General features: G+C 54.1%; 1 protein-coding gene across 1 annotated transcript in view; it reads right to left on the bottom strand.

Moving 5' to 3' along the window:
- Positions 1-24,904, bottom strand: part of LOC137308678 (myosin-binding protein C, cardiac-type-like) — a gene marked incomplete at its 5' end in the record, with an annotated part of 30,570 nt that extends 5,666 nt beyond the window's left edge. The window contains 8 exon segments of the mRNA XM_067977257.1: positions 298-457; positions 2,039-2,178; positions 7,713-7,908; positions 9,858-9,946; positions 13,149-13,227; positions 13,229-13,317; positions 19,784-19,918; positions 24,716-24,904. Coding sequence (XP_067833358.1) covers positions 298-457; positions 2,039-2,178; positions 7,713-7,908; positions 9,858-9,946; positions 13,149-13,227; positions 13,229-13,317; positions 19,784-19,918; positions 24,716-24,904 — 1,077 coding nt within the window.
- Positions 24,905-26,171: the final 1,267 nt, after the last annotated feature.

The raw sequence follows: 26,171 nt of genomic DNA, 5'->3' as shown, positions 1-26,171 counted from the left end.
GCCCCTGATCACTGTCAGAGACCCCTGTGTTTGGGAGAGGGGGGAGATGAGCCAGGGCTCCTGCCCCTGATCACTGTCAGAGACCCCCGTGTTTGGGAGAGGGGGAGATGAGCCAGGGCTCCTGCCCCTGATCACTGTCAGAGACCCCCGTGTTTGGGAGAGGGGGGAATCAGCCAGGGCTCCTGCCCCTGATCACTGTCAGAGACCCCCGTGTTTGGGAGAGGGGGGAGATGAGCCAGGGAGCTCTGTCTAGACGTTGGTATGGCCTCGTCCGTGTGCTCTCCAAGGCCGGCTTACCTGTCTTCTGGATGTAGACGCTGTCCTTGGATTGACCAGCGTGCTGACTCAGGCCGCACATGTTCTCAGTGAAGACCCGGAAGAAATACTCGTTCCCCATGACCAGGTCTGACACACAGCACTGACACCGACGGTAGTGTTCATAGACTGTGAACCACTCCTGGAGCCCCGGGGGGGGGGGGGGAGAGGGGGCAGGGGGGGGGAGAGGGGGCAGGGGGGGGGGAGAGGGGGCAGGGGGGGGGCAGGGGCGGGGAGGGGGCAGGGAGGGGGAGGGGGCAGGGAGGGGGAGGGGGGAGAGAGGAGGACAGAGAGGAGGGGGTGGAGGAGGGGTCGTGGAGAGGAGGGGGAAGGCGGAGTGGAGAGGGAGGGAGGGAAAGAGGGAAGATAGAGAGGGGAGGGGGAGGGGAATGAAATGGAAAGAGTGAGGGGTCAGAGAGAGATGGTGCACAGGGAGTAACAGGGAAAGAGGGAAACAGTGAGGAGAGAGAGAGAGAGAGTCAGAGAGTAAAAGAATGATGTGTCCAAGTATTTGTAAAACCGACAGAGTTTCCAGACAGAACCTGAGAGAGCGAGTACATTCCCCCCAGAGTACATCGTGCTGCACCTCAACACCGACCCCGCCCGACCCGGGTACACACACAGACCCCAACACTGACCTCACCCGACCCGGGTACACAGAGAGACCCCAACACCGACCCCACCCGACCCGGGTACACAGAGAGACCCCAACACCGACCCCACCCGACCCGGGTACACACACAGACCCCAACACTGACCTCACCCGACCCGGGTACACAGAGAGACCCCAACACCGACCCCACCCGACCCGGGTACACACACAGACCCCAACACTGACCCCACCCGACCCGGGTACACAGAGAGACCCCAACACCGACCCCACCCGACCCGGGTACACACAGACCCCAACACTGACCCCGCCCGACCCGGGTACACACAGACCCCAACACTGACCCCGCCCGACCCGGGTACACACAGAGACCCCAACACCGACCCCACCCGACCCGGGTACACAGAGAGACCCCAACACTGACCCCACCCGACCCGGGTACACACACAGACCCCAACACTGACCCCACCCGACCCGGGTACACACAGACCCCAACACTGACCCCACCCGACCCGGGTACACACAGAGACCCCAACACTGACCCCACCCGACCCGGGTACACACAGACCCCAACACTGACCCCACCCGACCCGGGTACACACAGACCCCAACACTGACCCCGCCCGACCCGGGTACACACAGAGACCCCAACACTGACCCCACCCGACCCGGGTACACACAGACCCCAACACTGACCCCACCCGACCCGGGTACACACAGAGACCCCAACACTGACCCCGCCCGACCCGGGTACACACAGACCCCAACACTGACCCCGCCCGACCCGGGTACACACAGAGTCCCCAATACTGACCCCGTGGGGAGAGTGGGACTCTGGGAGTGGGTGAATGGGACCCCCCGGGGGGGTGGGGGACAGGGGTCCCCAGGGAGTGGGGGAGCTGTGCCCCGGACAACGGGCTGGTGGGGGTGTGTGTCATGTGATGGGTCAGTGCCCGTCCAGTGTGACGGTGCTGGTGGGGCCTGTCACTGTACACAAGCAGATGCCCATCCAGAGGCTGGCACCTGGAGAGGCAATGGACAGAGGGCAAGAGGGCCAGCGGATGGGCAGCTCACAGTCTGCATTCGTTCCAGAACGATCCGGTCCATTCTTACCATGGTCTTCTTGTCGGCCTTCTGGATGGTGTATCCGGTGATTTCGCAGTTGCCATTGTCTTTGGGAGGCTGCCAGGCCAGGGCCGCATTCAAACCCCACACCTCCTCAACCTTAACATTCAATGGGGGCCCTGGCTTGTCTGCAGGGGAGGAAACAGTGGAGGGTGAGGATCAGTGGGTAATGGAAATGGAGAGGTACAAGGTGGGGGGGGGGAGAAATGAGTGAGGAATGTGACTATCGGAAAACTGACCAACACTGGGGCAGGAAGAGCTTTACTCTGTATCTGACCCGTGCTGTACCTGCCCTGGGAGTGTTTGATGGGACAGTGTTGAGGGAGCTTTACTCTGTATCTAACCCGTGCTGTACCTGCCCCGGGAGTGTTTGATGGGACAGTGTCGAGGGAGCTTTACTCTGTATCTAACCCGTGCTGTCCCTGCCCTGGGAGTGTTTGATGGGACAGTGTAGAGGGAGCTTTACTCTGTATCTAACCCGTGCTGTACCTGCCCCGGGAGTGTTTGATGGGACAGTGTTGAGGGAGCTTTACTCTGTATCTAACCCGTGCTGTACCTGCCCCGGGAGTGTTTGATGGGACAGTGTAGAGGGAGCTTTACTCTGTATCTAACCCGTGCTGTACCTGCCCTGGGAGTGTTTGATGGGACAGTGTCGAGGGAGCTTTACTCTGTATCTAACCCGTGCTGTACCTGCCCTGGGAGTGTTTGATGGGACAGTGTAGAGGGAGCTTTACTCTGTATCTAACCCGTGCTGTACCTGCCCTGGGAGTGTTTGATGGGACAGTGTAGAGGGAGCTTTACTCTGTATCTAACCCGTGCTGTACCTGCCCTGGGAGTGTTTGATGGGACAGTGTAGAGGGAGCTTTACTCTGTATCTAACCCATGCTGTCCCTGCCCTGGGAGTGTTTGATGGGACAGTGTAGAGGGAGCTTTACTCTGTATCTAACCCGTGCTGTACCTGCCCCGGGAGTGTTTGATGGGACAGTGTTGAGGGAGCTTTACTCTGTATCTAACCCGTGCTGTACCTGCCCTGGGAGTGTTTGATGGGACAGTGTAGAGGGAGCTTTTCTCTGTATCTAACCCGTGCTGTACCTGCCCTGGGAGTGTTTGATGGGACAGTGTCGAGGGAGCTTTACTCTGTATCTAACCCGTGCTGTACCTGCCCCGGGAGTGTTTGATGGGACAGTGTAGAGGGAGCTTTACTCTGTATCTAACCCGTGCTGTACCTGCCCTGGGAGTGTTTGATGGGACAGTGTAGAGGGAGCTTTACTCTGTATCTAACCCGTGCTGTACCTGCCCTGGGAGTGTTTGATGGGACAGTGTAGAGGGAGCTTTACTCTGTATCTAACCCGTGCTGTACCTGCCCTGGGAGTGTTTGATGGGACAGTGTAGAGGGAGCTTTACTCTGTATCTAACCCGTGCTGTACCTGCCCCTGGGAGTGTTTGATGGGACAGTGTAGAGGGAGCTTTACTCTGTATCTAACCCGTGCTGTACCTGCCCTGGGAGTGTTTGATGGGACAGTGTAGAGGGAGCTTTACTCTGTATCTAACCCATGCTGTACCTGCCCTGGGAGTGTTTGATGGGACAGTGTAGAGGGAGCTTTACTCTGTATCTAACCCGTGCTGTACCTGCCCTGGGAGTGTTTGATGGGACAGTGTAGAGGGAGCTTTACTCTGTATCTAACCCGTGCTGTACCTGCCCTGGGAGTGTTTGATGGGACAGTGTAGAGGGAGCTTTACTCTGTATCTAACCCGTGCTGTACCTGCCCCTGGGAGTGTTTGATGGGACAGTGTAGAGGGAGCTTTACTCTGTATCTAACCCGTGCTGTACCTGCCCTGGGAGTGTTTGATGGGACAGTGTAGAGGGAGCTTTACTCTGTATCTAACCCATGCTGTACCTGCCCTGGGAGTGTTTGATGGGACAGTGTAGAGGGAGCTTTACTCTGTATCTAACCCGTGCTGTCCCTGCCCTGGGAGTGTTTGATGGGACAGTGTAGAGGGAGCTTTACTCTGTATCTAACCCGTGCTGTACCTGCCCCGGGAGTGTTTGATGGGACAGTGTAGAGGGAGCTTTACTCTGTATCTAACCCGTGCTGTACCTGCCCTGGGAGTGTTTGATGGGACAGTGTAGAGGGAGCTTTACTCTGTATCTAACCCATGCTGTACCTGCCCTGGGAGTGTTTGATGGGACAGTGTAGAGGGAGCTTTACTCTGTATCTAACCCGTGCTGTACCTGCCCTGGGAGTGTTTGATGGGACAGTGTAGAGGGAGCTTTACTCTGTATCTAACCCGTGCTGTACCTGCCCTGGGAGTGTTTGATGGGACAGTGTAGAGGGAGCTTTATTCTGTATCTGACCCGTGCTGTACCTGCCCCGGGAGTGTTTGATGGGACAGTGTAGAGGGGGCTTTACTCTGTATCTAACCCGTGCTGTACCTGCCCTGGGAGTGTTTGATGGGACAGTGTAGAGGGAGCTTTACTCTGTATCTAACCCGTGCTGTACCTGCCCTGGGAGTGTTTGATGGGACAGTGTAGAGGGAGCTTTACTCTGTATCTGACCCGTGCTGTACCTGCCCTGGGAGTGTTTGATGGGACAGTGTAGAGGGGGCTTTACTCTGTATCTAACCCGTGCTGTACCTGCCCTGGGAGTGTTTGATGGGACAGTGTAGAGGGAGCTTTACTCTGTATCTGACCCGTGCTGTACCTGCCCTGGGAGTGTTTGATGGGACAGTGTAGAGGGAGCTTTACTCTGTATCTAACCCATGCTGTACCTGCCCTGGGAGTGTTTGATGGGACAGTGTAGAGGGAGCTTTACTCTGTATCTAACCCGTGCTGTACCTGCCCCCGGGAGTGTTTGATGGGACAGTGTAGAGGGAGCTTTACTCTGTATCTAACCCGTGCTGTCCCTGCCCTGGGAGTGTTTGATGGGACAGTGTGGAGGGAGCTTTACTCTGTATCTAACCCGTGCTGTACCTGCCCCGGGAGTGTTTGATGGGACAGTGTAGAGGGAGCTTTACTCTGTATCTAACCCGTGCTGTACCTGCCCCGGGAGTGTTTGATGGGACAGTGTAGAGGGAGCTTTACTCTGTATCTAACCCGTGCTGTACCTGTCCTGGGAGTGTTTGATGGGACAGTGTAGAGGGAGCTTTACTCTGTATCTAACCCGTGCTGTACCTGCCCTGGAAGTGTTTGATGGGACAGTGTAGAGGGAGCTTTACTCTGTATCTAACCCGTGCTGTACCTGCCCTGGGAGTGTTTGATGGGGCAGTGTAGAGGGAGCTTTACTCTGTATCTAACCCGTGCTGTACCTGCCCTGGGAGTGTTTGATGGGACAGTGTAGAGGGAGCTTTACTCTGTATCTAACCCGTGCTGTACCTGCCCTGGGAGTGTTTGATGGGACAGTGTGGAGGGAGCTTTACTCTGTATCTAACCCGTGCTGTACCTGCCCTGGGAGTGTTTGATGGGACAGTGTAGAGGGAGCTTTACTCTGTATCTAACCCATGCTGTACCTGCCCTGGGAGTGTTTGATGGGACAGTGTAGAGGGAGCTTTACTCTGTATCTAACCCGTGCTGTACCTGCCCTGGGAGTGTTTGATGGGACAGTGTAGAGGGAGCTTTACTCTGTATCTAACCCGTGCTGTACCTGCCCTGGGAGTGTTTGATGGGACAGTGTAGAGGGAGCTTTATTCTGTATCTGACCCGTGCTGTACCTGCCCCGGGAGTGTTTGATGGGACAGTGTAGAGGGGGCTTTACTCTGTATCTAACCCGTGCTGTACCTGCCCTGGGAGTGTTTGATGGGACAGTGTAGAGGGAGCTTTACTCTGTATCTAACCCGTGCTGTACCTGCCCTGGGAGTGTTTGATGGGACAGTGTAGAGGGAGCTTTACTCTGTATCTGACCCGTGCTGTACCTGCCCTGGGAGTGTTTGATGGGACAGTGTAGAGGGGGCTTTACTCTGTATCTAACCCGTGCTGTACCTGCCCTGGGAGTGTTTGATGGGACAGTGTAGAGGGAGCTTTACTCTGTATCTGACCCGTGCTGTACCTGCCCTGGGAGTGTTTGATGGGACAGTGTAGAGGGAGCTTTACTCTGTATCTAACCCATGCTGTACCTGCCCTGGGAGTGTTTGATGGGACAGTGTAGAGGGAGCTTTACTCTGTATCTAACCCGTGCTGTACCTGCCCCCGGGAGTGTTTGATGGGACAGTGTAGAGGGAGCTTTACTCTGTATCTAACCCGTGCTGTCCCTGCCCTGGGAGTGTTTGATGGGACAGTGTGGAGGGAGCTTTACTCTGTATCTAACCCGTGCTGTACCTGCCCCGGGAGTGTTTGATGGGACAGTGTAGAGGGAGCTTTACTCTGTATCTAACCCGTGCTGTACCTGCCCCGGGAGTGTTTGATGGGACAGTGTAGAGGGAGCTTTACTCTGTATCTAACCCGTGCTGTACCTGTCCTGGGAGTGTTTGATGGGACAGTGTAGAGGGAGCTTTACTCTGTATCTAACCCGTGCTGTACCTGCCCTGGAAGTGTTTGATGGGACAGTGTAGAGGGAGCTTTACTCTGTATCTAACCCGTGCTGTACCTGCCCTGGGAGTGTTTGATGGGGCAGTGTAGAGGGAGCTTTACTCTGTATCTAACCCGTGCTGTACCTGCCCTGGGAGTGTTTGATGGGACAGTGTAGAGGGAGCTTTACTCTGTATCTAACCCGTGCTGTACCTGCCCTGGGAGTGTTTGATGGGACAGTGTGGAGGGAGCTTTACTCTGTATCTAACCCGTGCTGTACCTGCCCTGGGAGTGTTTGATGGGACAGTGTGGAGGGAGCTTTACTCTGTATCTAACCCGTGCTGTACCTGCCCCGGGAGTGTTTGATGGGACAGTGTAGAGGGAGCTTTACTCTGTATCTAACCCGTGCTGTACCTGCCCTGGGAGTGTTTGATGGGACAGAGTTGAGGGAGCTTTACTCTGTATCTAACCCGTGCTGTACCTGCCCCGGGAGTGTTTGATGGGACAGAGTCGAGGGAGCTTTACTCTGTATCTAACCCGTGCTGTACCTGCCCTGGGAGTGTTTGATGGGACAGTATAGAGGGAGCTTTACTCTGTATCTAACCCGTGCTGTACCTGCCCCGGGAGTGTTTGATGGGACAGTGTAGAGGGAGCTTTACTCTGTATCTAACCCGTGCTGTACCTGCCCCGGGAGTGTTTGATGGGACAGTGTAGAGGGAGCTTTACTCTGTATCTAACCCGTGCTGTACCTGCCCCGGGAGTGTTTGATGGGACAGAGTCGAGGGAGCTTTACTCTGTATCTAACCCGTGCTGTACCTGCCCTGGGAGTGTTTGATGGGACAGTGTAGAGGGAGCTTTACTCTGTATCTAACCCGTGCTGTACCTGCCCTGGGAGTGTTTGATGGGACAGTGTAGAGGGAGCTTTACTCTGTATCTAACCCGTGCTGTACCTGCCCTGGGTGTGTTTGATGGGACAGTGTGGAGGGAGCTTTACTCTGTATCTAACCCGTGCTGTACCTGCCCTGGGAGTGTTTGATGGGACAGTGTAGAGGGAGCTTTACTCTGTATCTAACCCGTGCTGTACCTGCCCTGGGAGTGTTTGATGGGACAGAGTCGAGGGAGATGCAGTGCTGGGTGCAGGTAGTTCTGACCATCTCTTACCTACGATCTGGATGTGGATTGTGGCTGTGTCCTGGGTATTCTCAATATCCACCTCGATTTGATAAGTCCCTGAGTGGGGACGCTCGGCCTGGCGGATGAAGAAGATGGTGTCTGTGTCACTGTTGCGGATATTGATGGTCTTCACCTCCAGGGGCTGATCGTCCTTTAGCCATGTGACCTTTGGCCTGGGCTTGCCCTGCACGGTGGAAGAGGGGACATGTTACTGTCGGCGAGTGTCAGCAGCGGGAGCCGAGAGTTCCCAACGATCACACGGGAGGCAGGCAGTGACGATGGGGAAGTCAGGCTCTCACTCCACGAAGGGAGAGGGGCAGAGGGGTAATGTAGGGAACGTGGCACACAATTTACACACAGCAAGATCCCACAAACAGCAAGAAGATAATGACCAGATCATCTCGTTTGGTGATCATAATTGAGGGATAAATATTGGCCGGGACACTGGGGAGAACTCCCCTCCTCATCTTCAAAATAGTGTCATGGGATCTTTTACACCCTGAGAGGGCAGGGGGGAACGAGGTTTCATGTCTCATCCAACATGCAGCCACTCCGACAGTGCAGCGCTCCCTCAGTACTGACCCTCCGACAGTGCAGCGCTCCCTCAGTACTGGCCCTCCGGAAGTGCAGCGCTCCCTCAGTACTGGCCCTCCGACAGTGCAGCGCTCCCTCAGTGCTGACCCTCCGACAATGCAGCGCTCCCTCAGTACTGACCCTCCGACAGTGCAGCGCTCCCTCAGTACTGGCCCTCCGACAATGCAGCGCTCCCTCAGTGCTGACCCTCCGACAGTGCAGCGCTCCCTCAGTACTGACCCTCCGACAGTGCAGCGCTCCCTCGGTACTGACCCTCCGACAGTGCAGCGCTCCCTCGGTACTGACCCTCCGACAGTGCAGCACTCCCTCGGTACTGACCCTCCGACAGTGCAGCTCTCCCTCAGTACTGACCCTCCGACAGTGCAGCGCTCCCTCGGTACTGACCCTCCGACAGTGCAGCGCTCCCTCAGTACTGACCCTCCGACAGTGCAGCGCTCCCTCGGTACTGACCCTCCGACAGTGCAGCGCTCCCTCAGTACTGACCCTCCGACAGTGCAGCGCTCCCTCAGTACTGACCCTCCGACAGTGCAGCGCTCCCTCGGTACTGACCCTCCGACAGTGCAGCGCTCCCTCAGTACTGACCCTCCGACAGTGCAGCGCTCCCTCAGTACTGACCCTCCGACAGTGCAGCGCTCCCTCGGTACTGACCCTCCGACAATGCAGCGCTCCCTCAGTACTGACCCTCCGACAGTGCAGCGCTCCCTCAGTACTGACCCTCCGACAGTGCAGTGCTCCCTCGGTACTGACCCTCCGACAGTGCAGCTCTCCCTCAGTACTGACCCTCCGACACCGCAGCGCTCCCCCAGTACTGACCCTCCGACAGGGCAGCGCTCCCTCAGTACTGACCCTCCGACAGGGCAGCGCTCCCTCAGTACTGACCCTCCGACAGTGCAATGAAGCCTCACTGAAGGCTGTGGACTGCGGGAGTGAAAGGTTGATGTGAGCCCCTGTCCCCCCTGTTCCCAGGTCCCCCCCATTGAGGAATCAGGACTGGTGTTGCTCTGTGTTGAAGTGAGGATCACTCAGTCCTGGGTTGAATATATCCCCTGGTGTTTGTTGGGAGTGTGTGACATTCCAGGCCCTCAGCAGCTGGCCGTCTGTGCTCATTGACTGATCGCAGGCCACATCAGCCCCTTCTGCCTGCTCCCTTTAACCAGCCCACCCACCCCCGCCCCGGAGAGCTGTCTTTATGCAGGGTCCCGGCCAGGAATACAAACCCACGCTGGGCACAGTGCCAACTCACTTACCAGGGCCGTGCCACCTAACACGTCCCGGACGCAACTCCCCCTCCCCTCTCCCCCCACCCCACCCCACCCCAGTCACCCACCTGCCACTTTCAGAGCTGTAGCAGAGCTCAGTGCCAGCTCCTGCTGCAGTTCGACCGTCCTGGGACCGGCCATTCCCAATCCCTTTCCCGGTCCCCCTCTCTGAAAGAGAGCTCTTTCAGAGACAGAGAGAGGACACAGGGCGGGGGAATGGGACTATGTGTGGTCATTGTCGTTTGCTGGCAGTAGATTTCGACAGTCGAGGCCTCCTCACCTGGAACGGGATCCGAATGTTGACCGTCTCGCCCACCGTCTTCACCAACGTCTGCCGCAGGCTGCGTGGGAGGTTGATGCGGGGCCGCTCTGGAAAGGTTGAAGAGATTGTGTTTTAGTCCATGCCCGAGGGGAGGAGGCCATTTTGATATATTCATGGCTCGAAACATTTCGGCCAAAACAGACGAGAACCCCAAATCCAAACAGACGAGAACCCCAAATCCAAACAGACGAGAACCCCATATCCAAACAGACGAGAACCCCATATCCAAACAGACGAGAACCCCATATCCAAACAGACGAGAACCCCAAATCCAAACAGACGAGAACCCCAAATCCAAACCCCTAAGCCTGAGCGGTAGGCCTCACTAGCATTGCCCACCCTCCAGGATTATCCTGCAGTCTCCAGGAATTGAAGGTTAATCTCCAGGACACTATGGGAACAACACCCAGAAACAAATTAATAAACATGGTGAGTTTCTCTCGTTATCTTTGAACCCTTATATATATTAGTTGTAAAAATATCAGAGTGACAGAGTGTAGCAGAGAGCGAGGGAAAGAGTGACAAAGAGAGCAGCACAGAGACAGAGTGAATGAGAGAGAGTAGCACAGAGTGAGTGAGAGAGTAGTACAGAGTGAGAGAGTAGCACAGAGTGAGTGAGAAAGTAGTACAGAGTGAGAGAGTAGTACTGAGTGAGTGAGTGAGAGAGTAGCACAGAGTGAGTGAGAGAGTAGCACAGAGTGAGTGAGAGAGTAGCACAGAGTGAGTGAGAGAGTAGTACTGAGTGAAAGAGAGAGAGTAGTACAGAGTGAGTGAGTGAGAGTAGCACAGAGTGAGTGAGAGTAGTACAGAGTGAGTGAGAGAGAGTAGTACAGAGTGAGTGAGAGAGAGTAGCACAGAGTGAGTGAGAGAGAGTAGTACAGAGTGAGTGAGATAAGTACAGAGTGAGTGAGAGAGAGTAGTACAGAGTGAGTGAGTGAGAGTAGTACAGAGTGAGTGAGAGAGAGTAGTACAGAGTGAGTGAGAGAGAGTAGTACAGAGTGAGAGAGAGAGTAGTACAGAGTGAGTGAGAGAGAGTAGCACAGAGTGAGTGAGAGTAGTACAGAGTGAGTGAGAGAGAGTAGTACAGAGTGAGTGAGAGAGTAGTACAGAGTGAGTGAGAGAGAGTAGCACAGAGTGAGTGAGAAAGAGTAGCACAGAGTGAGTGAGAGAATAGTACAGAGTGAGTGAGAGAGAGTAGCACAGAGTGAGTGAGAGTAGTACAGAGTGAGTGAGTGAGAGTAGTACAGAGTGAGTGAGAGAGAGTAGTACAGAGTGAGTGAGAGAGTAGTACAGAGTGAGTGAGAGAGAGTAGTACAGAGTGAGTGAGAGAGAGTAGTACAGAGTGAGTGAGAGAGAGTAGTACAGAGTGAGTGAGAGAGAGTAGTACAGAGTGAGTGAGAGAGAGTAGTACAGAGTGAGTGAGAGAGAGTAGTACAGAGTGAGTGAGAGAGAGTAGTACAGAGTGAGTGAGAGAGAGTAGTACAGAGTGAGTGAGAGAGAGTAGTACAGAGTGAGTGAGAGAGAGTAGTACAGAGTGAGTGAGAGAGAGTAGTACAGAGTGAGTGAGAGAGAGTAGTACAGAGTGAGTGAGAGAGAGTTGTACAGAGTGAGTGAGAGAGAGTAGTACAGAGTGAGTGAGAGAGAGTAGTACAGAGTGAGTGAGAGAGAGTAGTACAGAGTGAGTGGAGAGAGAGTAGTACAGAGTGAGTGAGAGAGAGTAGTACAGAGTGAGTGAGAGAGAGTAGTACAGAGTGAGTGAGAGAGAGTAGTACAGAGTGAGTGAGAGAGTAGTACAGAGTGAGTGAGAGAGAGTAGTACAGAGTGAGTGAGAGAGAGTAGTACAGAGTGAGTGAGAGAGAGTAGTACAGAGTGAGTGAGAGAGAGTAGTACAGAGTGAGTGAGAGAGAGTAGTAGAGTGAGTGAGAGAGTAGTACAGAGTGAGTGAGAGAGTAGTACAGAGTGAGTGAGAGAGTAGTACAGAGTGAGTGAGAGAGTAGTACAGAGTGAGTGAGAGAGAGTAGTACAGAGTGAGTGAGAGAGAGTAGTACAGAGTGAGTGAGAGAGAGTCGTACAGAGTGAGTGAGAGAGTAGTACAGAGTGAGTGAGAGAGTAGTACAGAGTGAGTGAGAGAGTAGTGCAGAGTGAGTGAGAGAGTAGTACAGAGTGAGTGAGAGAGTAGTACAGAGTGAGTGAGAGAGTAGTACAGAGTGAGTGAGAGAGTAGTGCAGAGTGAGTGAGAGAGTAGTGCAGAGTGAGTGAGAGAGTAGTACAGAGTGAGTGAGAGAGTAGTACAGAGTGAGTGAGAGAGTAGTACAGAGTGAGTGAGAGAGTAGTACAGAGTGAGTGAGAAAGAGTAGCACAGAGTGAGTGAGAGTAGTACAGAGTGAGTGAGAGAGAGTAGTACAGAGTGAGTGAGAGAGTAGTACAGAGTGAGTGAGAGAGTAGTACAGAGTGAGTGAGAGAGTAGTACAGAGTGAGTGAGAAAGAGTAGCACAGAGTGAGAGAGAGTAGTACAGAGTGAGTGAGAGAGCGTAGTACAGAGTGAGTGAGAGAGAGTAGTACAGAGTGAGTGAGAGTGAGAGAGAGTAGTACAGAGTGAGTGAGAGAGTAGTACAGAGTGAGTGAGAGTGAGAGAGAGTAGTACAGAGTGAGTGAGAGTGAGAGAGAGTAGTACAGAGTGAGTGAGAGAGAGTAGTACAGAGTGAGTGAGAGAGAGTAGTACAGAGTGAGTGAGAGAGAGTAGTACAGAGTGAGTGAGAGAGAGTAGTACAGAGTGAGTGAGAGAGAGTAGTACAGAGTGAGTGAGAGAGAGTAGTACAGAGTGAGTGAGAGAGAGTAGCACAGAGTGAGAGAGTAGCAAAGAGTGAGAGAGAGAGAGAGAGAGTAGCAAAGAGTGAGAGAGAGTAGGACAGAGTGAGTGAGAAAGAGTAGCACAGAGTGAGAGAGTAGCACAGTGTGAGTGAGAGAGAGTAGCAAAGAGTGAGAGAGAGAGAGTAGCAAAGAGTGAGAGAGAGTGTAGGACAGAGTGAGTGAGAGAGAGTAGTCGCACAGAGTGAGAGGAGAGCAGGAGTGCACAGATGCAGACCGTCTGTCGACGGCTGTATGTGTTTATTCATTGGCTGTGTTTCTTGTACTGGGGACTGTGGGACTATCGCTCGGTCTGGGTATCTGTGTTTCTGTTGAACTGTAAACTGGGGTTTGGAGAGGAGTCTAAGAGTGACAGGCCTGCCTCTGGGCCCTGATACTCACGGACAATCTCTCGGATAGTGACGGGCTGGGCCAGTGTGACTGCTCCACTTGCTCCTGCCTTGTTCATGGCTCTCACTCGGGAAATGGAGTTTCTCACCCGTCGGGAGGTCCCGAATTACGATGGAGGTACGATCAGTCAAATCCTCCTGAGCAGAGAGCCACACGTCCGCTGGGAGACGGGGAGAGTGAGAGAGAGAGAGGGACGGGAGAGGGGAGAGGGGAGGGGATAGAGAGGGGGAGAGGGGGAGAGAGAGAGAGAGAGAGAGAGGGAGAGAGGGTGGGAGAATGAGGGAGAGAGAGGAGAGTGAGGGAGAGAGAGAGAGAGGAGGGGAGAGGGGAAGAGTGAGAGAGGGGGAGGGAGGGAGAGAAGAGTGAGAGAGAGGGAGGAGGGGAGAGAAGAGTGAGAGAGAGGGAGGAGGGGAGAGAAGAGTGAGAGAGAGGGAGGAGGGGAGAGGGGAAGAGTGAGAGAGAGGGAGGGAGGAGGGGAGAGAAGAGTGAGATAGAGGGAGAGAGGGTGGGAGAGAGAGAGAGAGGGAGAGAGGGTGGGAGAGAGAGAGGAGAGTGAGGGGAGAGAGAGAGAGGAGGGGAGAGGGGAAGAGTGAGAGAGTGAGAGAGTGAGAGAGAGAGAGAGAGAGAGAGAGAGAGAGGGAGAGAGGGAGAGAGGGAGAGAGAGAGAGAGGAGGGGAGAGGGGAAGAGTGAGAGAGGGGGAGGGAGGGAGAGAAGAGTGAGAGAGAGGGAGGAGGGGAGAGGGGAAGAGTGAGAGAGAGGGAGGAGGGGAAGAGTGAGAGGAGGGAGAGAGGGAGGAGGGAAGAGGTGAGAGGGAGGGAGGGAGAGGGGAAGAGTGAGAGGGAGGGAGGAGTGAGAGGGGAAGAGTGAGAGAGAGGGAGGAGGGGAGAGGGGAAGAGTGAGAGAGGGGGAGGAGGGAGAGAAGAGTGAGAGAGAGGGAGGAGGGAGAGGGGAAGAGTGAGAGAGAGGGAGGAGGGGAAGAGTGAGAGGGAGGGAGAGAGGGAGGAGGGGAAGAGTGAGAGGGAGGGAGGGAGTGAGAGGGGAAGAGTGAGAGAGAGGGAGGAGGGGAGAGGGGAAGAGTGAGAGAGGGGGAGGGAGGGAGAGAAGAGTGAGAGAGAGGGAGGAGGGGAGAGGGGAAGAGTGAGAGAGAGGGAGGAGGGGAAGAGTGAGAGGGAGGGAGAGAGGGAGGAGGGGAAGAGTGAGAGGGAGGGAGAGAGGGAGGAGGGGAAGAGTGAGAGGGAGGGAGGGAGTGAGGGGGAAGAGAGAGAGGGAGGAGGGGAGAGGGGAAGAGTGTGAGGGTGGGAGGAGGGGAGAGGGGAAGAGTGAGAGGAGAGGGAGAGAAGAGTGAGATAGAGGGAGAGAGGGTGGGAGAGAGAGAGTGAGAGTGGAGGGGAGAGGGGAAGAGTGAGAGAGAGGAGGGGAGAGGGGAAGAGTGGGAGAGAGAGGGAGAGAGGGTGGAGAGAGAGAGAGAGGAGAGTGAGGGAGAGAGAGAGGGAGGAGGGGGAGAGTGTGAGAGAGGGTGGGTGGGTGAGAGGTGAGATTGTGGGAGAGTGTGGGGAGAGAGAGGAGAGAGGAGGGGAGAGGGGAGGGGGAGGAGAGGTGAGGGGGAGTGTGAGAGAGGGTGGGGAGGAGGGTGAGAGGGTGAGATTGTGGGAGTGTGGGTGGGAGGAGGGAGTGAGGTGTTGAGGGAGAGAGAGGAGAGGAGGGGAGAGGGGAGGGGTGGGGGAAGGGTGAGTGTGTGGGAGGGTGGAGGGGAGAAGGGTGTGTTTGTGGGGAGGTGAGGGTGTGAGAGAGAGAGGGTGTGGGTGAGGGGAGGGGGGTGGGGTGGGGTGGGGAGTGTGGGTGGGGTGGTGGAGGGGTGAAGTGTGATAGAGGGAGAGTGAGGTGTGGGTGGTGTGTGTGTGTGTGGGTGAGTGTGTGAGTGTGAGGGTGAGGGGAAGAGTGGGAGAGAGAGTGAGAGGTGGGGTGAGGGGAAGAGTGAGAGTGAGGGAGAGGGGGGGAGAGGGAAGAGGAGGGAGAGGAAGAGAAGGAGCGGGGAGAGAGAGAGGGGGAGTGAGAGAGGGGAGAGGGAGAGGGAGGGCGGAAAGAGAGGAGAGAATGAGTGGGAGGGTGGGGATGGGGGAGGAGAGAGAACAGAGGGGGAGTGACAGAGAGGGGGAGTGAGAGGGAGGGAAAGAGAGAGGGGAGGGAAAGAGAGAGGGAGGGAAAGAGAGAAGAGTTCGAGGGGAGAGAGAGAATGAGAGAGAGAGAGACGGAAGGGGGGAGAGAGAGAGAAAGAAGGATGGAAGGGGGAAGGGGGAGGTGAGAGAGAGGGGGAGACAGAGAGAGGGGAAGACAGAAGGATACACAGAAAGGGGGAGAGGGGGAGAGAGAGGGGAGAGAGATAGGGAGAGAGGGGGGAGACAGAGAGAGGGGGAGACAGAGAGAGGGGAAGACAGAAGGATACACAGAAAGGGGGAGAGGGGGGAGAGAGAGGGGGAGAGAGGGGGGAGACAGAGAGAGGGGAAGACAGAAGGATACACAGAAAGGGGGAGAGGGGGGAGAGAGAGGGGGAGAGGGGGGAGAGAGAGGGGGAGACAGATAGGGAGAGAGGGGGGAGACAGAGAGAGGGGAAGACAGAAGGATACACAGAAAGGGGGAGAGGGGGGAGAGAGAGGGGGAGAGGGGGGAGAGAGAGGGGGAGATAGAGAGAGGGGAAGACAGAAGGATACACAGAAAGGGGGAGAGGGGGGAGAGAGAGGGGGAGAGGGGGGAGAGAGAGGGGGAGACAGAGAGAGGGGAAGACAGAAGGATACACAGAAAGGGGGAGAGGGGGGAGAGAGAGGGGGGAGAGAGGGGGGAGACAGAGAGAGGGGAAGACAGAAGGATACACAGAAAGGGAGAGAGAGGGGGAGAGGGGGGAGAGAGAGGGGGAGACAGAGAGAGGGAAGACAGAAGGATACACAGAAAGGGGGAGAGGGGGGAGAGAGAGGGGGAGAGGGGGGAGAGAGAGGGGGGAGACAGAGAGAGGGGAAGACAGAAGGATACACAGAAAGGGGGAGAGGGGGGAGAGAGAGGGGGAGAGGGGGGAGAGAGAGGGGGAGACAGAGAGAGGGGAAGACAGAAGGATACACAGAAAGGGGGAGAGGGGGGAGAGAGAGGGGGAGAGGGGGGAGAGAGAGGGGGAGACAGATAGGGAGAGAGGGGGGAGACAGAGAGAGGGGGAGACAGAAGGATACACAGAGAGGGGGAGAGAGGGAGGGAGACAGATAGGGAGAGAGGGGGGAGATAGAGAGAGGGGGAGACAGAAGGATACACAGAGAGGGGGAGAGAGGGAGGGAGACAGATAGGGAGAGAGGGGGGAGATAGAGAGAGGGGGAGACGGAAGGATACACAGAGAGGGGGAGAGGGGGAGATAGAGAGGGGGAGACGGAAGGATACACAGAGAGGGGGAGTGGGACATGGAGAGACATAGAGGGGAGAGAGAGACACACACACACACACACACAGGAGAGGGAGGTGAGAGAGACGGAGACATAGAGTGAAGGATGAGACAGAGGGAGAGGGGAGAAAGTTTGAGAAATGGAAACATATGGAGAGGGAGTGAGATAGAGACAGTGGGGAGAGTTAGAAAGATGGAGACAGTGGGGAGAGTTAGAAAGATGGAGACGTGGGGAGAGTTAGAAAGATGGAGACAGTGGGGAGAGTTAGAAAGATGGAGACGTGGGGAGAGTTAGAAAGATGGAGACGTGGGGAGGGTTAGAAAGATGGAGACGTGGGGAGAGTTAGAAAGATGGAGACAGTGGGGAGAGTTAGAAAGATGGAGACGTGGGGAGAGTTAGAAAGATGGAGACAGTGGGGAGAGTTAGAAAGATGGAGACAGTGGGGAGAGTTAGAAAGATGGAGACGTGGGGAGAGTTAGAAAGATGGAGACGTGGGGAGAGTTAGAAAGATGGAGACAGTGGGGAGAGTTAGAAAGATGGAGACGTGGGGAGAGTTAGAAAGATGTGACAGTGGGGAGAGTTAGAATAGATGGAGACAGTGGGGAGAGTTAGAAAGATGGAGACAGTGGGGAGAGTTAGAAAGATGGAGACAGTGGGGAGAGTTAGAAAGATGGAGACAGTGGGGAGAGTTAGAAAGATGGAGACGTGGGGAGAGTTAGAAAGATGGAGACAGTGGGGAGAGTTAGAAAGATGGAGACGTGGGGAGAGTTAGAAAGATGGAGACAGTGGGGAGAGTTAGAAAGATGGAGACAGTGGGGAGAGTTAGAAAGATGGAGACGTGGGAGAGTTAGAAAGATGGAGACAGTGGGGAGAGTTAGAAAGATGGAGACAGTGGGGAGAGTTAGAAAGATGGAGACAGTGGGGAGAGTTAGAAAGATGGAGACAGTGGGGAGAGTTAGAAAGATGGAGACAGTGGGGAGAGTTAGAAAGATGGAGACAGTGGGGAGAGTTAGAAAGATGGAGACAGTGGGGAGAGTTAGAAAGATGGAGACAGTGGGGAGAGTTAGAAAGATGGAGACAGTGGGGAGAGTTAGAAAGATGGAGACAGTGGGGAGAGTTAGAAAGATGGAGACGTGGGGAGAGTTAGAAAGATGGAGACAGTGGGGAGAGTTAGAAAGATGGAGACAGTGGGGAGAGTTAGAAAGATGGAGACGTGGGGAGAGTTAGAAAGATGGAGACAGTGGGGAGAGTTAGAAAGATGGAGACAGTGGGGAGAGTTAGAAAGATGGAGACAGTGGGGAGAGTTAGAAAGATGGAGACAGTGGGGAGAGTTAGAAAGATGGAGACAGTGGGGAGAGTTAGAAAGATGGAGACAGTGGGGAGAGTTAGAAAGATGGAGACAGTGGGGAGAGTTAGAAAGATGGAGACAGTGGGGAGAGTTAGAAAGATGGAGACGTGGGGAGAGTTAGAAAGATGGAGACAGTGGGGAGAGTTAGAAAGATGGAGACGTGGGGAGGCATAAACATCGAGAGTGAGAAATGGAGAATGAGGCACAGAAAGAGACAGAGAGAACAGCTCACAGGGAAAGTCATCCAGAGAGAGAGAGAGAAAAAGATGTTTAGTGAGAATGACAGCGGCTGTAAACGAACCCCTGGAGCGTGATGGTGTGTATTGCTGCTGTTTGTTTATGTCGCATCATTGCATCAATGATTACAAATAGATGTGTAAAATTAACACAAACTGCAGGGTGTGATTATTTACACCTGTGTGAATAGCTGGGGACTTGTCTGACGTGTGTCACTATCGACAGTCACTGTCAATCACACTGCATCTGAACATTGACAGGGAGGCCGTCACTGTCTGAGTACACTGTCCTGTACCCACTGCAGGCCCAGTCAAAGCTGGCAATCAATACAGAGTAAAACAATCCAACATTAACACCCCGTCTGATAGTGAGCAGTCAGTGTACACAGACCTGCACAATACCTCCCCGTCTGATAGTGAGCAGTGAGTGTACACAGACCCGCACAATAGCTCCCGTCTGAGAGTGAGCAGTGAGTGTACACAGACCCGCACAATACCTCCCCGTCTGATAGTGAGCAGTGAGTGTACACAGACCCGTACAATACCTCCCCGTCTGATAGTGAGCAGTGAGTGTACACAGACCCGCACAATACCTCCCCGTCTGATAGTGAGCAGTGAGTGTACACAGACCCGCACAATACCTCCCCGTCTGATAGTGAGCTGTGAGTGTACACAGACCTGCACGATACCCCACCGTCTGATAGTGAGCAGTGAGTGTACACAGACCCGCACAATAGCTCCCCGTCTGAGAGTGAGCAGTGAGTGTACACAGACCCGCACAATACCTCCCCGTCTGATAGTGAGCAGTGAGTGTACACAGACCCGCACAATAGCTCCCCGTCTGATAGTGAGCAGTGAGTGTACACAGACCCGCACAATAGCTCCCCGTCTGATAGTGAGCAGTGTGTGCACACAGACCCGCACGATACCTCCCCGTCTGATAGTGAGCAGTGAGTGTACACAGACCCGCACAATACCTCCCCGTCTGATAGTGAGCAGTGAGTGTACACAGACCCGCACGATACCTCCCCGTCTGATAGTAAGCAGTGAGTGTACACAGACCCGCACAATACCTCCCCGTCTGATAGTGAGCAGTGAGTGTACACAGACCCGCACAATACCTCCCCGTCTGATAGTGAGCAGTGAGTGTACACAGACCTGCACGATACCCCACCGTCTGATAGTGAGCAGTGAGTGTACACAGACCCGCACAATAGCTCCCCGTCTGATAGTGAGCAGTGAGTGTACACAGACCCGCACAATAGCTCCCCGTCTGATAGTGAGCAGTGTGTGCACACAGACCCGCACGATACCTCCCCGTCTGATAGTGAGCAGTGAGTGTACACAGACCCGCACAATACCTCCCCGTCTGATAGTGAGCAGTGAGTGTACACAGACCCGCACGATACCTCCCCGTCTGATAGTAAGCAGTGAGTGTACACAGACCCGCACAATACCTCCCCGTCTGATAGTGAGCAGTGAGTGTACACAGACCCGCACGATACCTCCCCGTCTGATAGTGAGCAGTGAGTGTACACAGACCCGCACAATACCTCCCCGTCTGATAGTGAGCAGTGTGTGAGTGTGTACACAGCGGGTAGGGTGAGTGTGCAGATACTCACATCCCTCCTTGCAGTATTCCACCAGGTATCCATCGATGCCGGCAGCTCCCACCTTCTCTGGGGTTCTCCACTTCAGGCTAATGGTTGTGTCACTCACATCGTCCACCGTCAGGTGAGTGGGTTTACTAGTGGGAGCTAGGAGAAGGAGACCATCAGAACCATACAAGGGTTGAGTCGGCCGTCAGTCAGCTCATCCGACAGGGAATCCTGGCTATTCCCTCAGGAAACCGGGCACTGAGAGACACCAGTCAGTGTACAGATATCTCCCTGAGAGAGAGGGACTGAGAGACACCAGTCAGTGTCCAGATATCTCCCTGAGAGAGGGACTGAGAGACACCAGTCAGTGGACTGATATCTCCCTGAGAGAGGGACTGAGAGACACCAGTCAGTCTACAGATATCTCCCTGAGAGAGAGAGGACTGAGAGACACCAGTCAGTGTACAGATATCTCCCTGAGAGAGAGGGACTGAGAGACACCAGTCAGTGTACAGATATCTCCCTGAGAGAGAGGGGACTGAGAGACACCAGTCAGTGTACAGATATCTCCCTGAGAGAGAGGGACTGAGAGACACCAGTCAGTGTACAGATATCTCCCTGAGAGAGAGGGGACTGAGAGACACCAGTCAGTGTACAGATATCTCCCTGAGAGAGAGGGACTGAGAGACACCAGTCAGTGTACAGATATCTCCCTGAGAGAGAGGGACTGAGAGACACCAGTCAGTGTACAGATATCTCCCTGAGAGAGAGGGACTGAGAGACACCAGTCAGTGTACAGATATCTCCCTGAGAGAGAGGGGACTGAGAGACACCAGTCAGTGTACAGATATCTCCCTGAGAGAGAGGGGACTGAGAGACACCAGTCAGTGTACAGATATCTCCCTGAGAGAGAGGGACTGAGGGACACCAGTCAGTGTACAGATATCTCCCTGAGAGAGGGGACTGAGAGACACCAGTCAGTGTACAGATATCTCCCTGAGAGAGAGGGACTGAGAGACACCAGTCAGTGTACAGATATCTCCCTGAGAGAGAGGGACTGAGAGACACCAGTCAGTGTACAGATATCACCCTGAGAGAGAGGGACTGAGAGACACCAGTCAGTGTACAGATATCTCCCTGAGAGAGAGAGGACTGAGAGACACCAGTCAGTCTACAGATATCACCCTGAGAGAGAGGGACTGAGAGACACCAGTCAGTGTACAGATATCTCCCTGAGAGAGAGGGACTGAGGGACACCAGTCAGTGTACAGATATCTCCCTGAGAGAGAGGGACTGAGGGACACCAGTCAGTGTACAGATATCACCCTGAGAGAGAGGGACTGAGAGACACCAGTCAGTGTACAGATATCTCCCTGAGAGAGAGGGACTGAGGGACACCAGTCAGTGTACAGATATCTCCCTGAGAGAGAGGGACTGAGAGACACCAGTCAGTGTACAGATATCTCCCTGAGAGAGAGGGGACTGAGAGACACCAGTCAGTGTACAGATATCTCCCTGAGAGAGAGGGACTGAGAGACACCAGTCAGTGTACAGATATCTCCCTGAGAGAGAGGGGACTGAGAGACACCAGTCAGTGTACAGATATCTCCCTGAGAGAGAGGGGACTGAGAGACACCAGTCAGTGTACAGATATCTCCCTGAGAGAGAGGGAACTGAGAGACACCAGTCAGTGTACAGATATCTCCCTGAGAGAGAGGGAACTGAGAGACACCAGTCAGTGTACAGATATCTCCCCAGAGTGAGGGACTGAGAGGCACCAGTCAGTGTACAGATATCTCCCTGAGAGAGAGGGGACTGAGAGACACCAGTCAGTGTACAGATATCTCCCTGAGAGAGAGGGACTGAGAGACACCAGTCAGTGTACAGATATCTCCCTGAGAGAGAGGGACTGAGAGACACCAGTCAGTGTACAGATATCTCCCCCAGAGTGAGGGACTGAGAGGCACCAGTCAGTGTACAGATATCTCCCTGAGAGAGAGGGGACTGAGAGACACCAGTCAGTGTACAGATATCTCCCTGAGAGAGAGGGACTGAGAGACACCAGTCAGTGTACAGATATCTCCCTGAGAGAGAGGGACTGAGAGACACCAGTCAGTGTACAGATATCTCCCTGAGAGAGAGGGGACTGAGAGACACCAGTCAGTGTACAGATATCTCCCTGAGAGAGAGGGACTGAGAGACACCAGTCAGTGTACAGATATCTCCCTGAGAGAGGGGACTGAGAGACACCAGTCAGTGTACAGATATCTCCCTGAGAGAGGGGGACTGAGAGACACCAGTCAGTGTACAGATATCTCCCTGAGAGAGAGGGACTGAGAGACACCAGTCAGTGTACAGATATCTCCCTGAGAGAGAGGGACTGAGAGACACCAGTCAGTGTACAGATATCTCCCTGAGAGAGAGGGACTGAGAGACACCAGTCAGTGTACAGATATCTCCCTGAGAGAGAGGCACTGAGAGACACCAGTCAGTGTACAGATATCTCCCTGAGAGAGAGGGACTGAGAGACACCAGTCAGTGTACAGATATCTCCCTGAGAGAGAGGGACTGAGAGACACCAGTCAGTGTACAGATATCTCCCTGAGAGAGAGGGGACTGAGAGACACCAGTCAGTGTACAGATATCTCCCTGAGAGGGAGGGGACTGAGAGACACCAGTCAGTGTACAGATATCTCCCTGAGAGAGAGGAGACTGAGAGATACCAGTCAGTGTACAGATATCACCCTGAGAGAGAGGGACTGAGAGACACCAGTCAGTGTACAGATATCTCCCTGAGAGAGAGGGGACTGAGAGACACCAGTCAGTGCACAGATATCTCCCTGAGAGAGAGGGGACTGAGAGACACCAGTCAGTGTACAGATATCTCCCTGAGAGAGAGGGACTGAGAGACACCAGTCAGTGTACAGATATCTCCCTGAGAGAGAGGGACTGAGAGACACCAGTCAGTGTACAGATATCTCCCTGAGAGAGAGGGGACTGAGAGACACCAGTCAGTGTACAGATATCTCCCTGAGAGAGAGGGACTGAGAGACACCAGTCAGTGTACCGATATCTCCCTGAGAGAGAGGGACTGAGAGACACCAGTCAGTGTACAGATATCACCCTGAGAGAGGGACTGAGAGACACCAGTCAGTGTACAGATATCTCACTGAGAGAGAGGGACTGAGAGACACCAGTCAGTGTACAGATATCTCCCTGAGGGAGAGGGACTGAGAGACACCAGTCAGTGTACAGATATCTCACTGAGAGAGAGGGACTGAGAGACACCAGTCAGTGTACAGATATCTCCCTGAGAGAGAGGGACTGAGAGACACCAGTCAGTGTACAGATATCTCACTGAGAGAGAGGGACTGAGAGACACCAGTCAGTGTACAGATATCTCCCTGAGAGAGAGGGACTGAGAGACACCAGTCAGTGTACAGATATCTCCCTGAGAGAGAGGGACTGAGAGACACCAGTCAGTGTACAGATATCTCCCTGAGGGAGAGGGACTGAGAGACACCAGTCAGTGTACAGATATCTCCCTGAGAGAGGGACTGAGAGACACCAGTCAGTGTACAGATATCTCCCTGAGAGAGAGGACTGAGAGACACCAGTCAGTGTACAGATATCTCCCTGAGAGAGAGGAGACTGAGAGATACCAGTCAGTGTACAGATATCACCCTGAGAGAGAGGACTGAGAGACACCAGTCAGTGTACAGATATCTCCCTGAGAGAGAGGGACTGAGAGACACCAGTCAGTGTACAGATATCTCCCTGAGAGAGAGGGACTGAGAGACACCAGTCAGTGTACAGATATCTCCCTGAGAGAGAGGGACTGAGAGACACCAGTCAGTGGACAGATATCTCCCTGAGAGAGAGGGACTGAGAGACACCAGTCAGTGTACAGATATCTCCCTGAGAGAGAGGGACTGAGAGACACCAGTCAGTGTACAGATATCTCCCTGAGAGAGAGGGACTGAGAGACACCAGTCAGTGCACAGATATCACCCTGAGAGAGAGGGGACTGAGAGACACCAGTCAGTGTACAGATATCTCCCTGAGAGAGAGGGACTGAGAGACACCAGTCAGTGTACAGATATCTCCCTGAGAGAGAGGGACTGAGAGACACCAGTCAGTGTACAGATATCTCCCTGAGAGAGAGGGACTGAGAGACACCAGTCAGTGTACAGATATCTCCCTGAGAGAGAGGGACTGAGAGACACCAGTCAGTGTACAGATATCTCCCTGAGAGAGGGACTGAGAAACACCAGTCAGTGTACAGATATCTCCCTGAGAGAGAGGGACTGAGAGACACCAGTCAGTGTACAGATATCTCCCTGAGGGAGAGGGACTGAGAGACACCACCCCATTCCCCCCACTTTCTGGGGTCTCACCCCCTGTCCCACCCTCTCTCTGGAGTGTCTAGGGTCCCCCTCGGCTCCCATCTCCTCTCTGGAGGGGTCTAGGCACCCCCCACCCCACCTCACTCTGCTCCCACCCCCTCTCTGGAGGTCTCAGCCCTCCCTCCAGCTCCCACCCCCTCTCTCGAGGTCTCAGCCCTCCCTCCAGCTCCCAACCCCTCTCTTGGGGTCTCAGGCCTCCCTCCAGCTCCCACCCCCCTCTCTAGGGGTCTCGGACCCCCCCCCCCATCTCACTCTGCTCCCACCCCTTCTCTAGTGGTCTCAGCCCTCCCTCCAGCTCCCACCCCCTCTCTCGGGGTCTCAGCCCTCCCTCCAGCTCCCACCCCCCTCTCTCGGGGTCTCAGCCCTCCCTCCAGCTCCCACCCCCTCTCTAGGGATCTCAGCCCTCCCTCCAGCTCCCACCCCCTCTCGAGGGATCTCAGCCCTCCCTCCAGCTCCCACCCCCTCTCTAGGGGTCTCAGCCCTCCCTCCAGCTCCCACCCCCTCTCTAGGGGTCTCGGACCCCCCCCCACCTCCTCTGGTAGCCACACACCGATTGGTACGAAGGGTTTGGAGGCGGAGCTGTGCCGTGACATGCCGATCGAGTTGACGGCGTAGAGCCGCATCTCGTAGAGAACACCTTCAATCATTCGCTTCGCCTGGTACGTGGTGTCCTTCCACAGGTCGAAGTTCAGCCTCATCCACCGATAACTCTGCCTCTTCTTCCGTTCCAGGACATACCCTGTCGGCCGGACACAAGAATTACATAGAATTTACAGCACAGAAACAGGCCATTCGGCCCAACTGGTCCATGCTGGTCTTCATGCTCCACACGAGCCTCCTCCCTCCCTTCTTCATCTCACCCTATCAGCATACCCCTCTATTCCTTTCTCCCTCATGTGTTTATCCAGCTTCCCCTTAAATGCCTCTCCTCTATTCACCTCAACTACTCCTTGTGGTAGCGAGTTCCACATTCTCACCACTCTCTGGGTAAAGAAGTTTCTCCTGAATTCCTTATTGGATTTATTAATGACTATCTTATATTAATGACCCCGAGTTCTGGTCTCACCCACAAGTAGAAACATCTTCTCTACGTCTACCCTATCAAACCCTTTCATTATATTAAAGACCTCTATCAGGTCACCCCTCAGCCTTCTCTTTTCGAGAGAAAAGAGCCCCAGCCTGTTCAATCTTTCCTGATAGGTATAACCTCTCAGTTCTGGTATCAATCCGAGTCAATCTTTTTTGCACCTTCTCCAGTGCCTCTATATCCTTTTTATAATATGGAGACCAGAACTGTTCACAATACTCCAAGTGTGGTCTAACCAAGGTTCTATACAAGTTTAACATAACTTCTCTGCTTTTCAATTCTATCCCTCTAGAAATGAACCCCAGTGCTTGGTTTGGTTTTTTATGACCTTATTAACTTGCGTTGCTACTTTTAGTGATTTGTGTATCTGTCCCCCCAGATCCCTCTGATCCTCTACCCTATTTAGACTCTTATTATCCGAGCAGTATGTGGCCTCCTTATTCTTCTTACCAAAATGTACCACCTCACACTTATCTATATTGAAATTCATTTGCTAATGACACGCCCATTCTGGACGTTTATTAGAGTCTTCCTGTATTTTGTCACAGTCCTCCTCAGTATTAAAAATTTCGTGTCATCCGCAAATTTTGAAATTGTACTTCTGATTCCTGAGTCCAAATTGTTTGTGTAAATGGTGAACAACAGTGGTCCCAGCACCGATCCCTGTGGAACACCACACCCCACCGTCCGCCAGTCTGAGTAACTTCCTTTAATCCCTACTCCCTGTTTTCTGTTCTGTATCCAGCTTGCTATCCATTCTGCTAATTGTCTCCTGACTCACATGCTCTGACTGTAGTCAAGAGCCTGCAATGCGGCACCTTATCAAAGGCCTTTTGGAAATCTAAATATATTACATCTCCTGCATTACCCTTATCTACACTTTCTGTTACTTCAAAGAATTCAATAAGTTTGATCAAGC

The sequence above is a fragment of the Heptranchias perlo genome, unplaced genomic scaffold, assembly GCF_035084215.1.
Source record: "Heptranchias perlo isolate sHepPer1 unplaced genomic scaffold, sHepPer1.hap1 HAP1_SCAFFOLD_1370, whole genome shotgun sequence".
Taxonomy (NCBI): Eukaryota; Metazoa; Chordata; class Chondrichthyes; order Hexanchiformes; family Hexanchidae; genus Heptranchias; species Heptranchias perlo.
The sequence above is the reverse complement of the archived record's forward strand: the minus strand, read 5'-3'. Positions and strand labels throughout refer to the sequence as shown.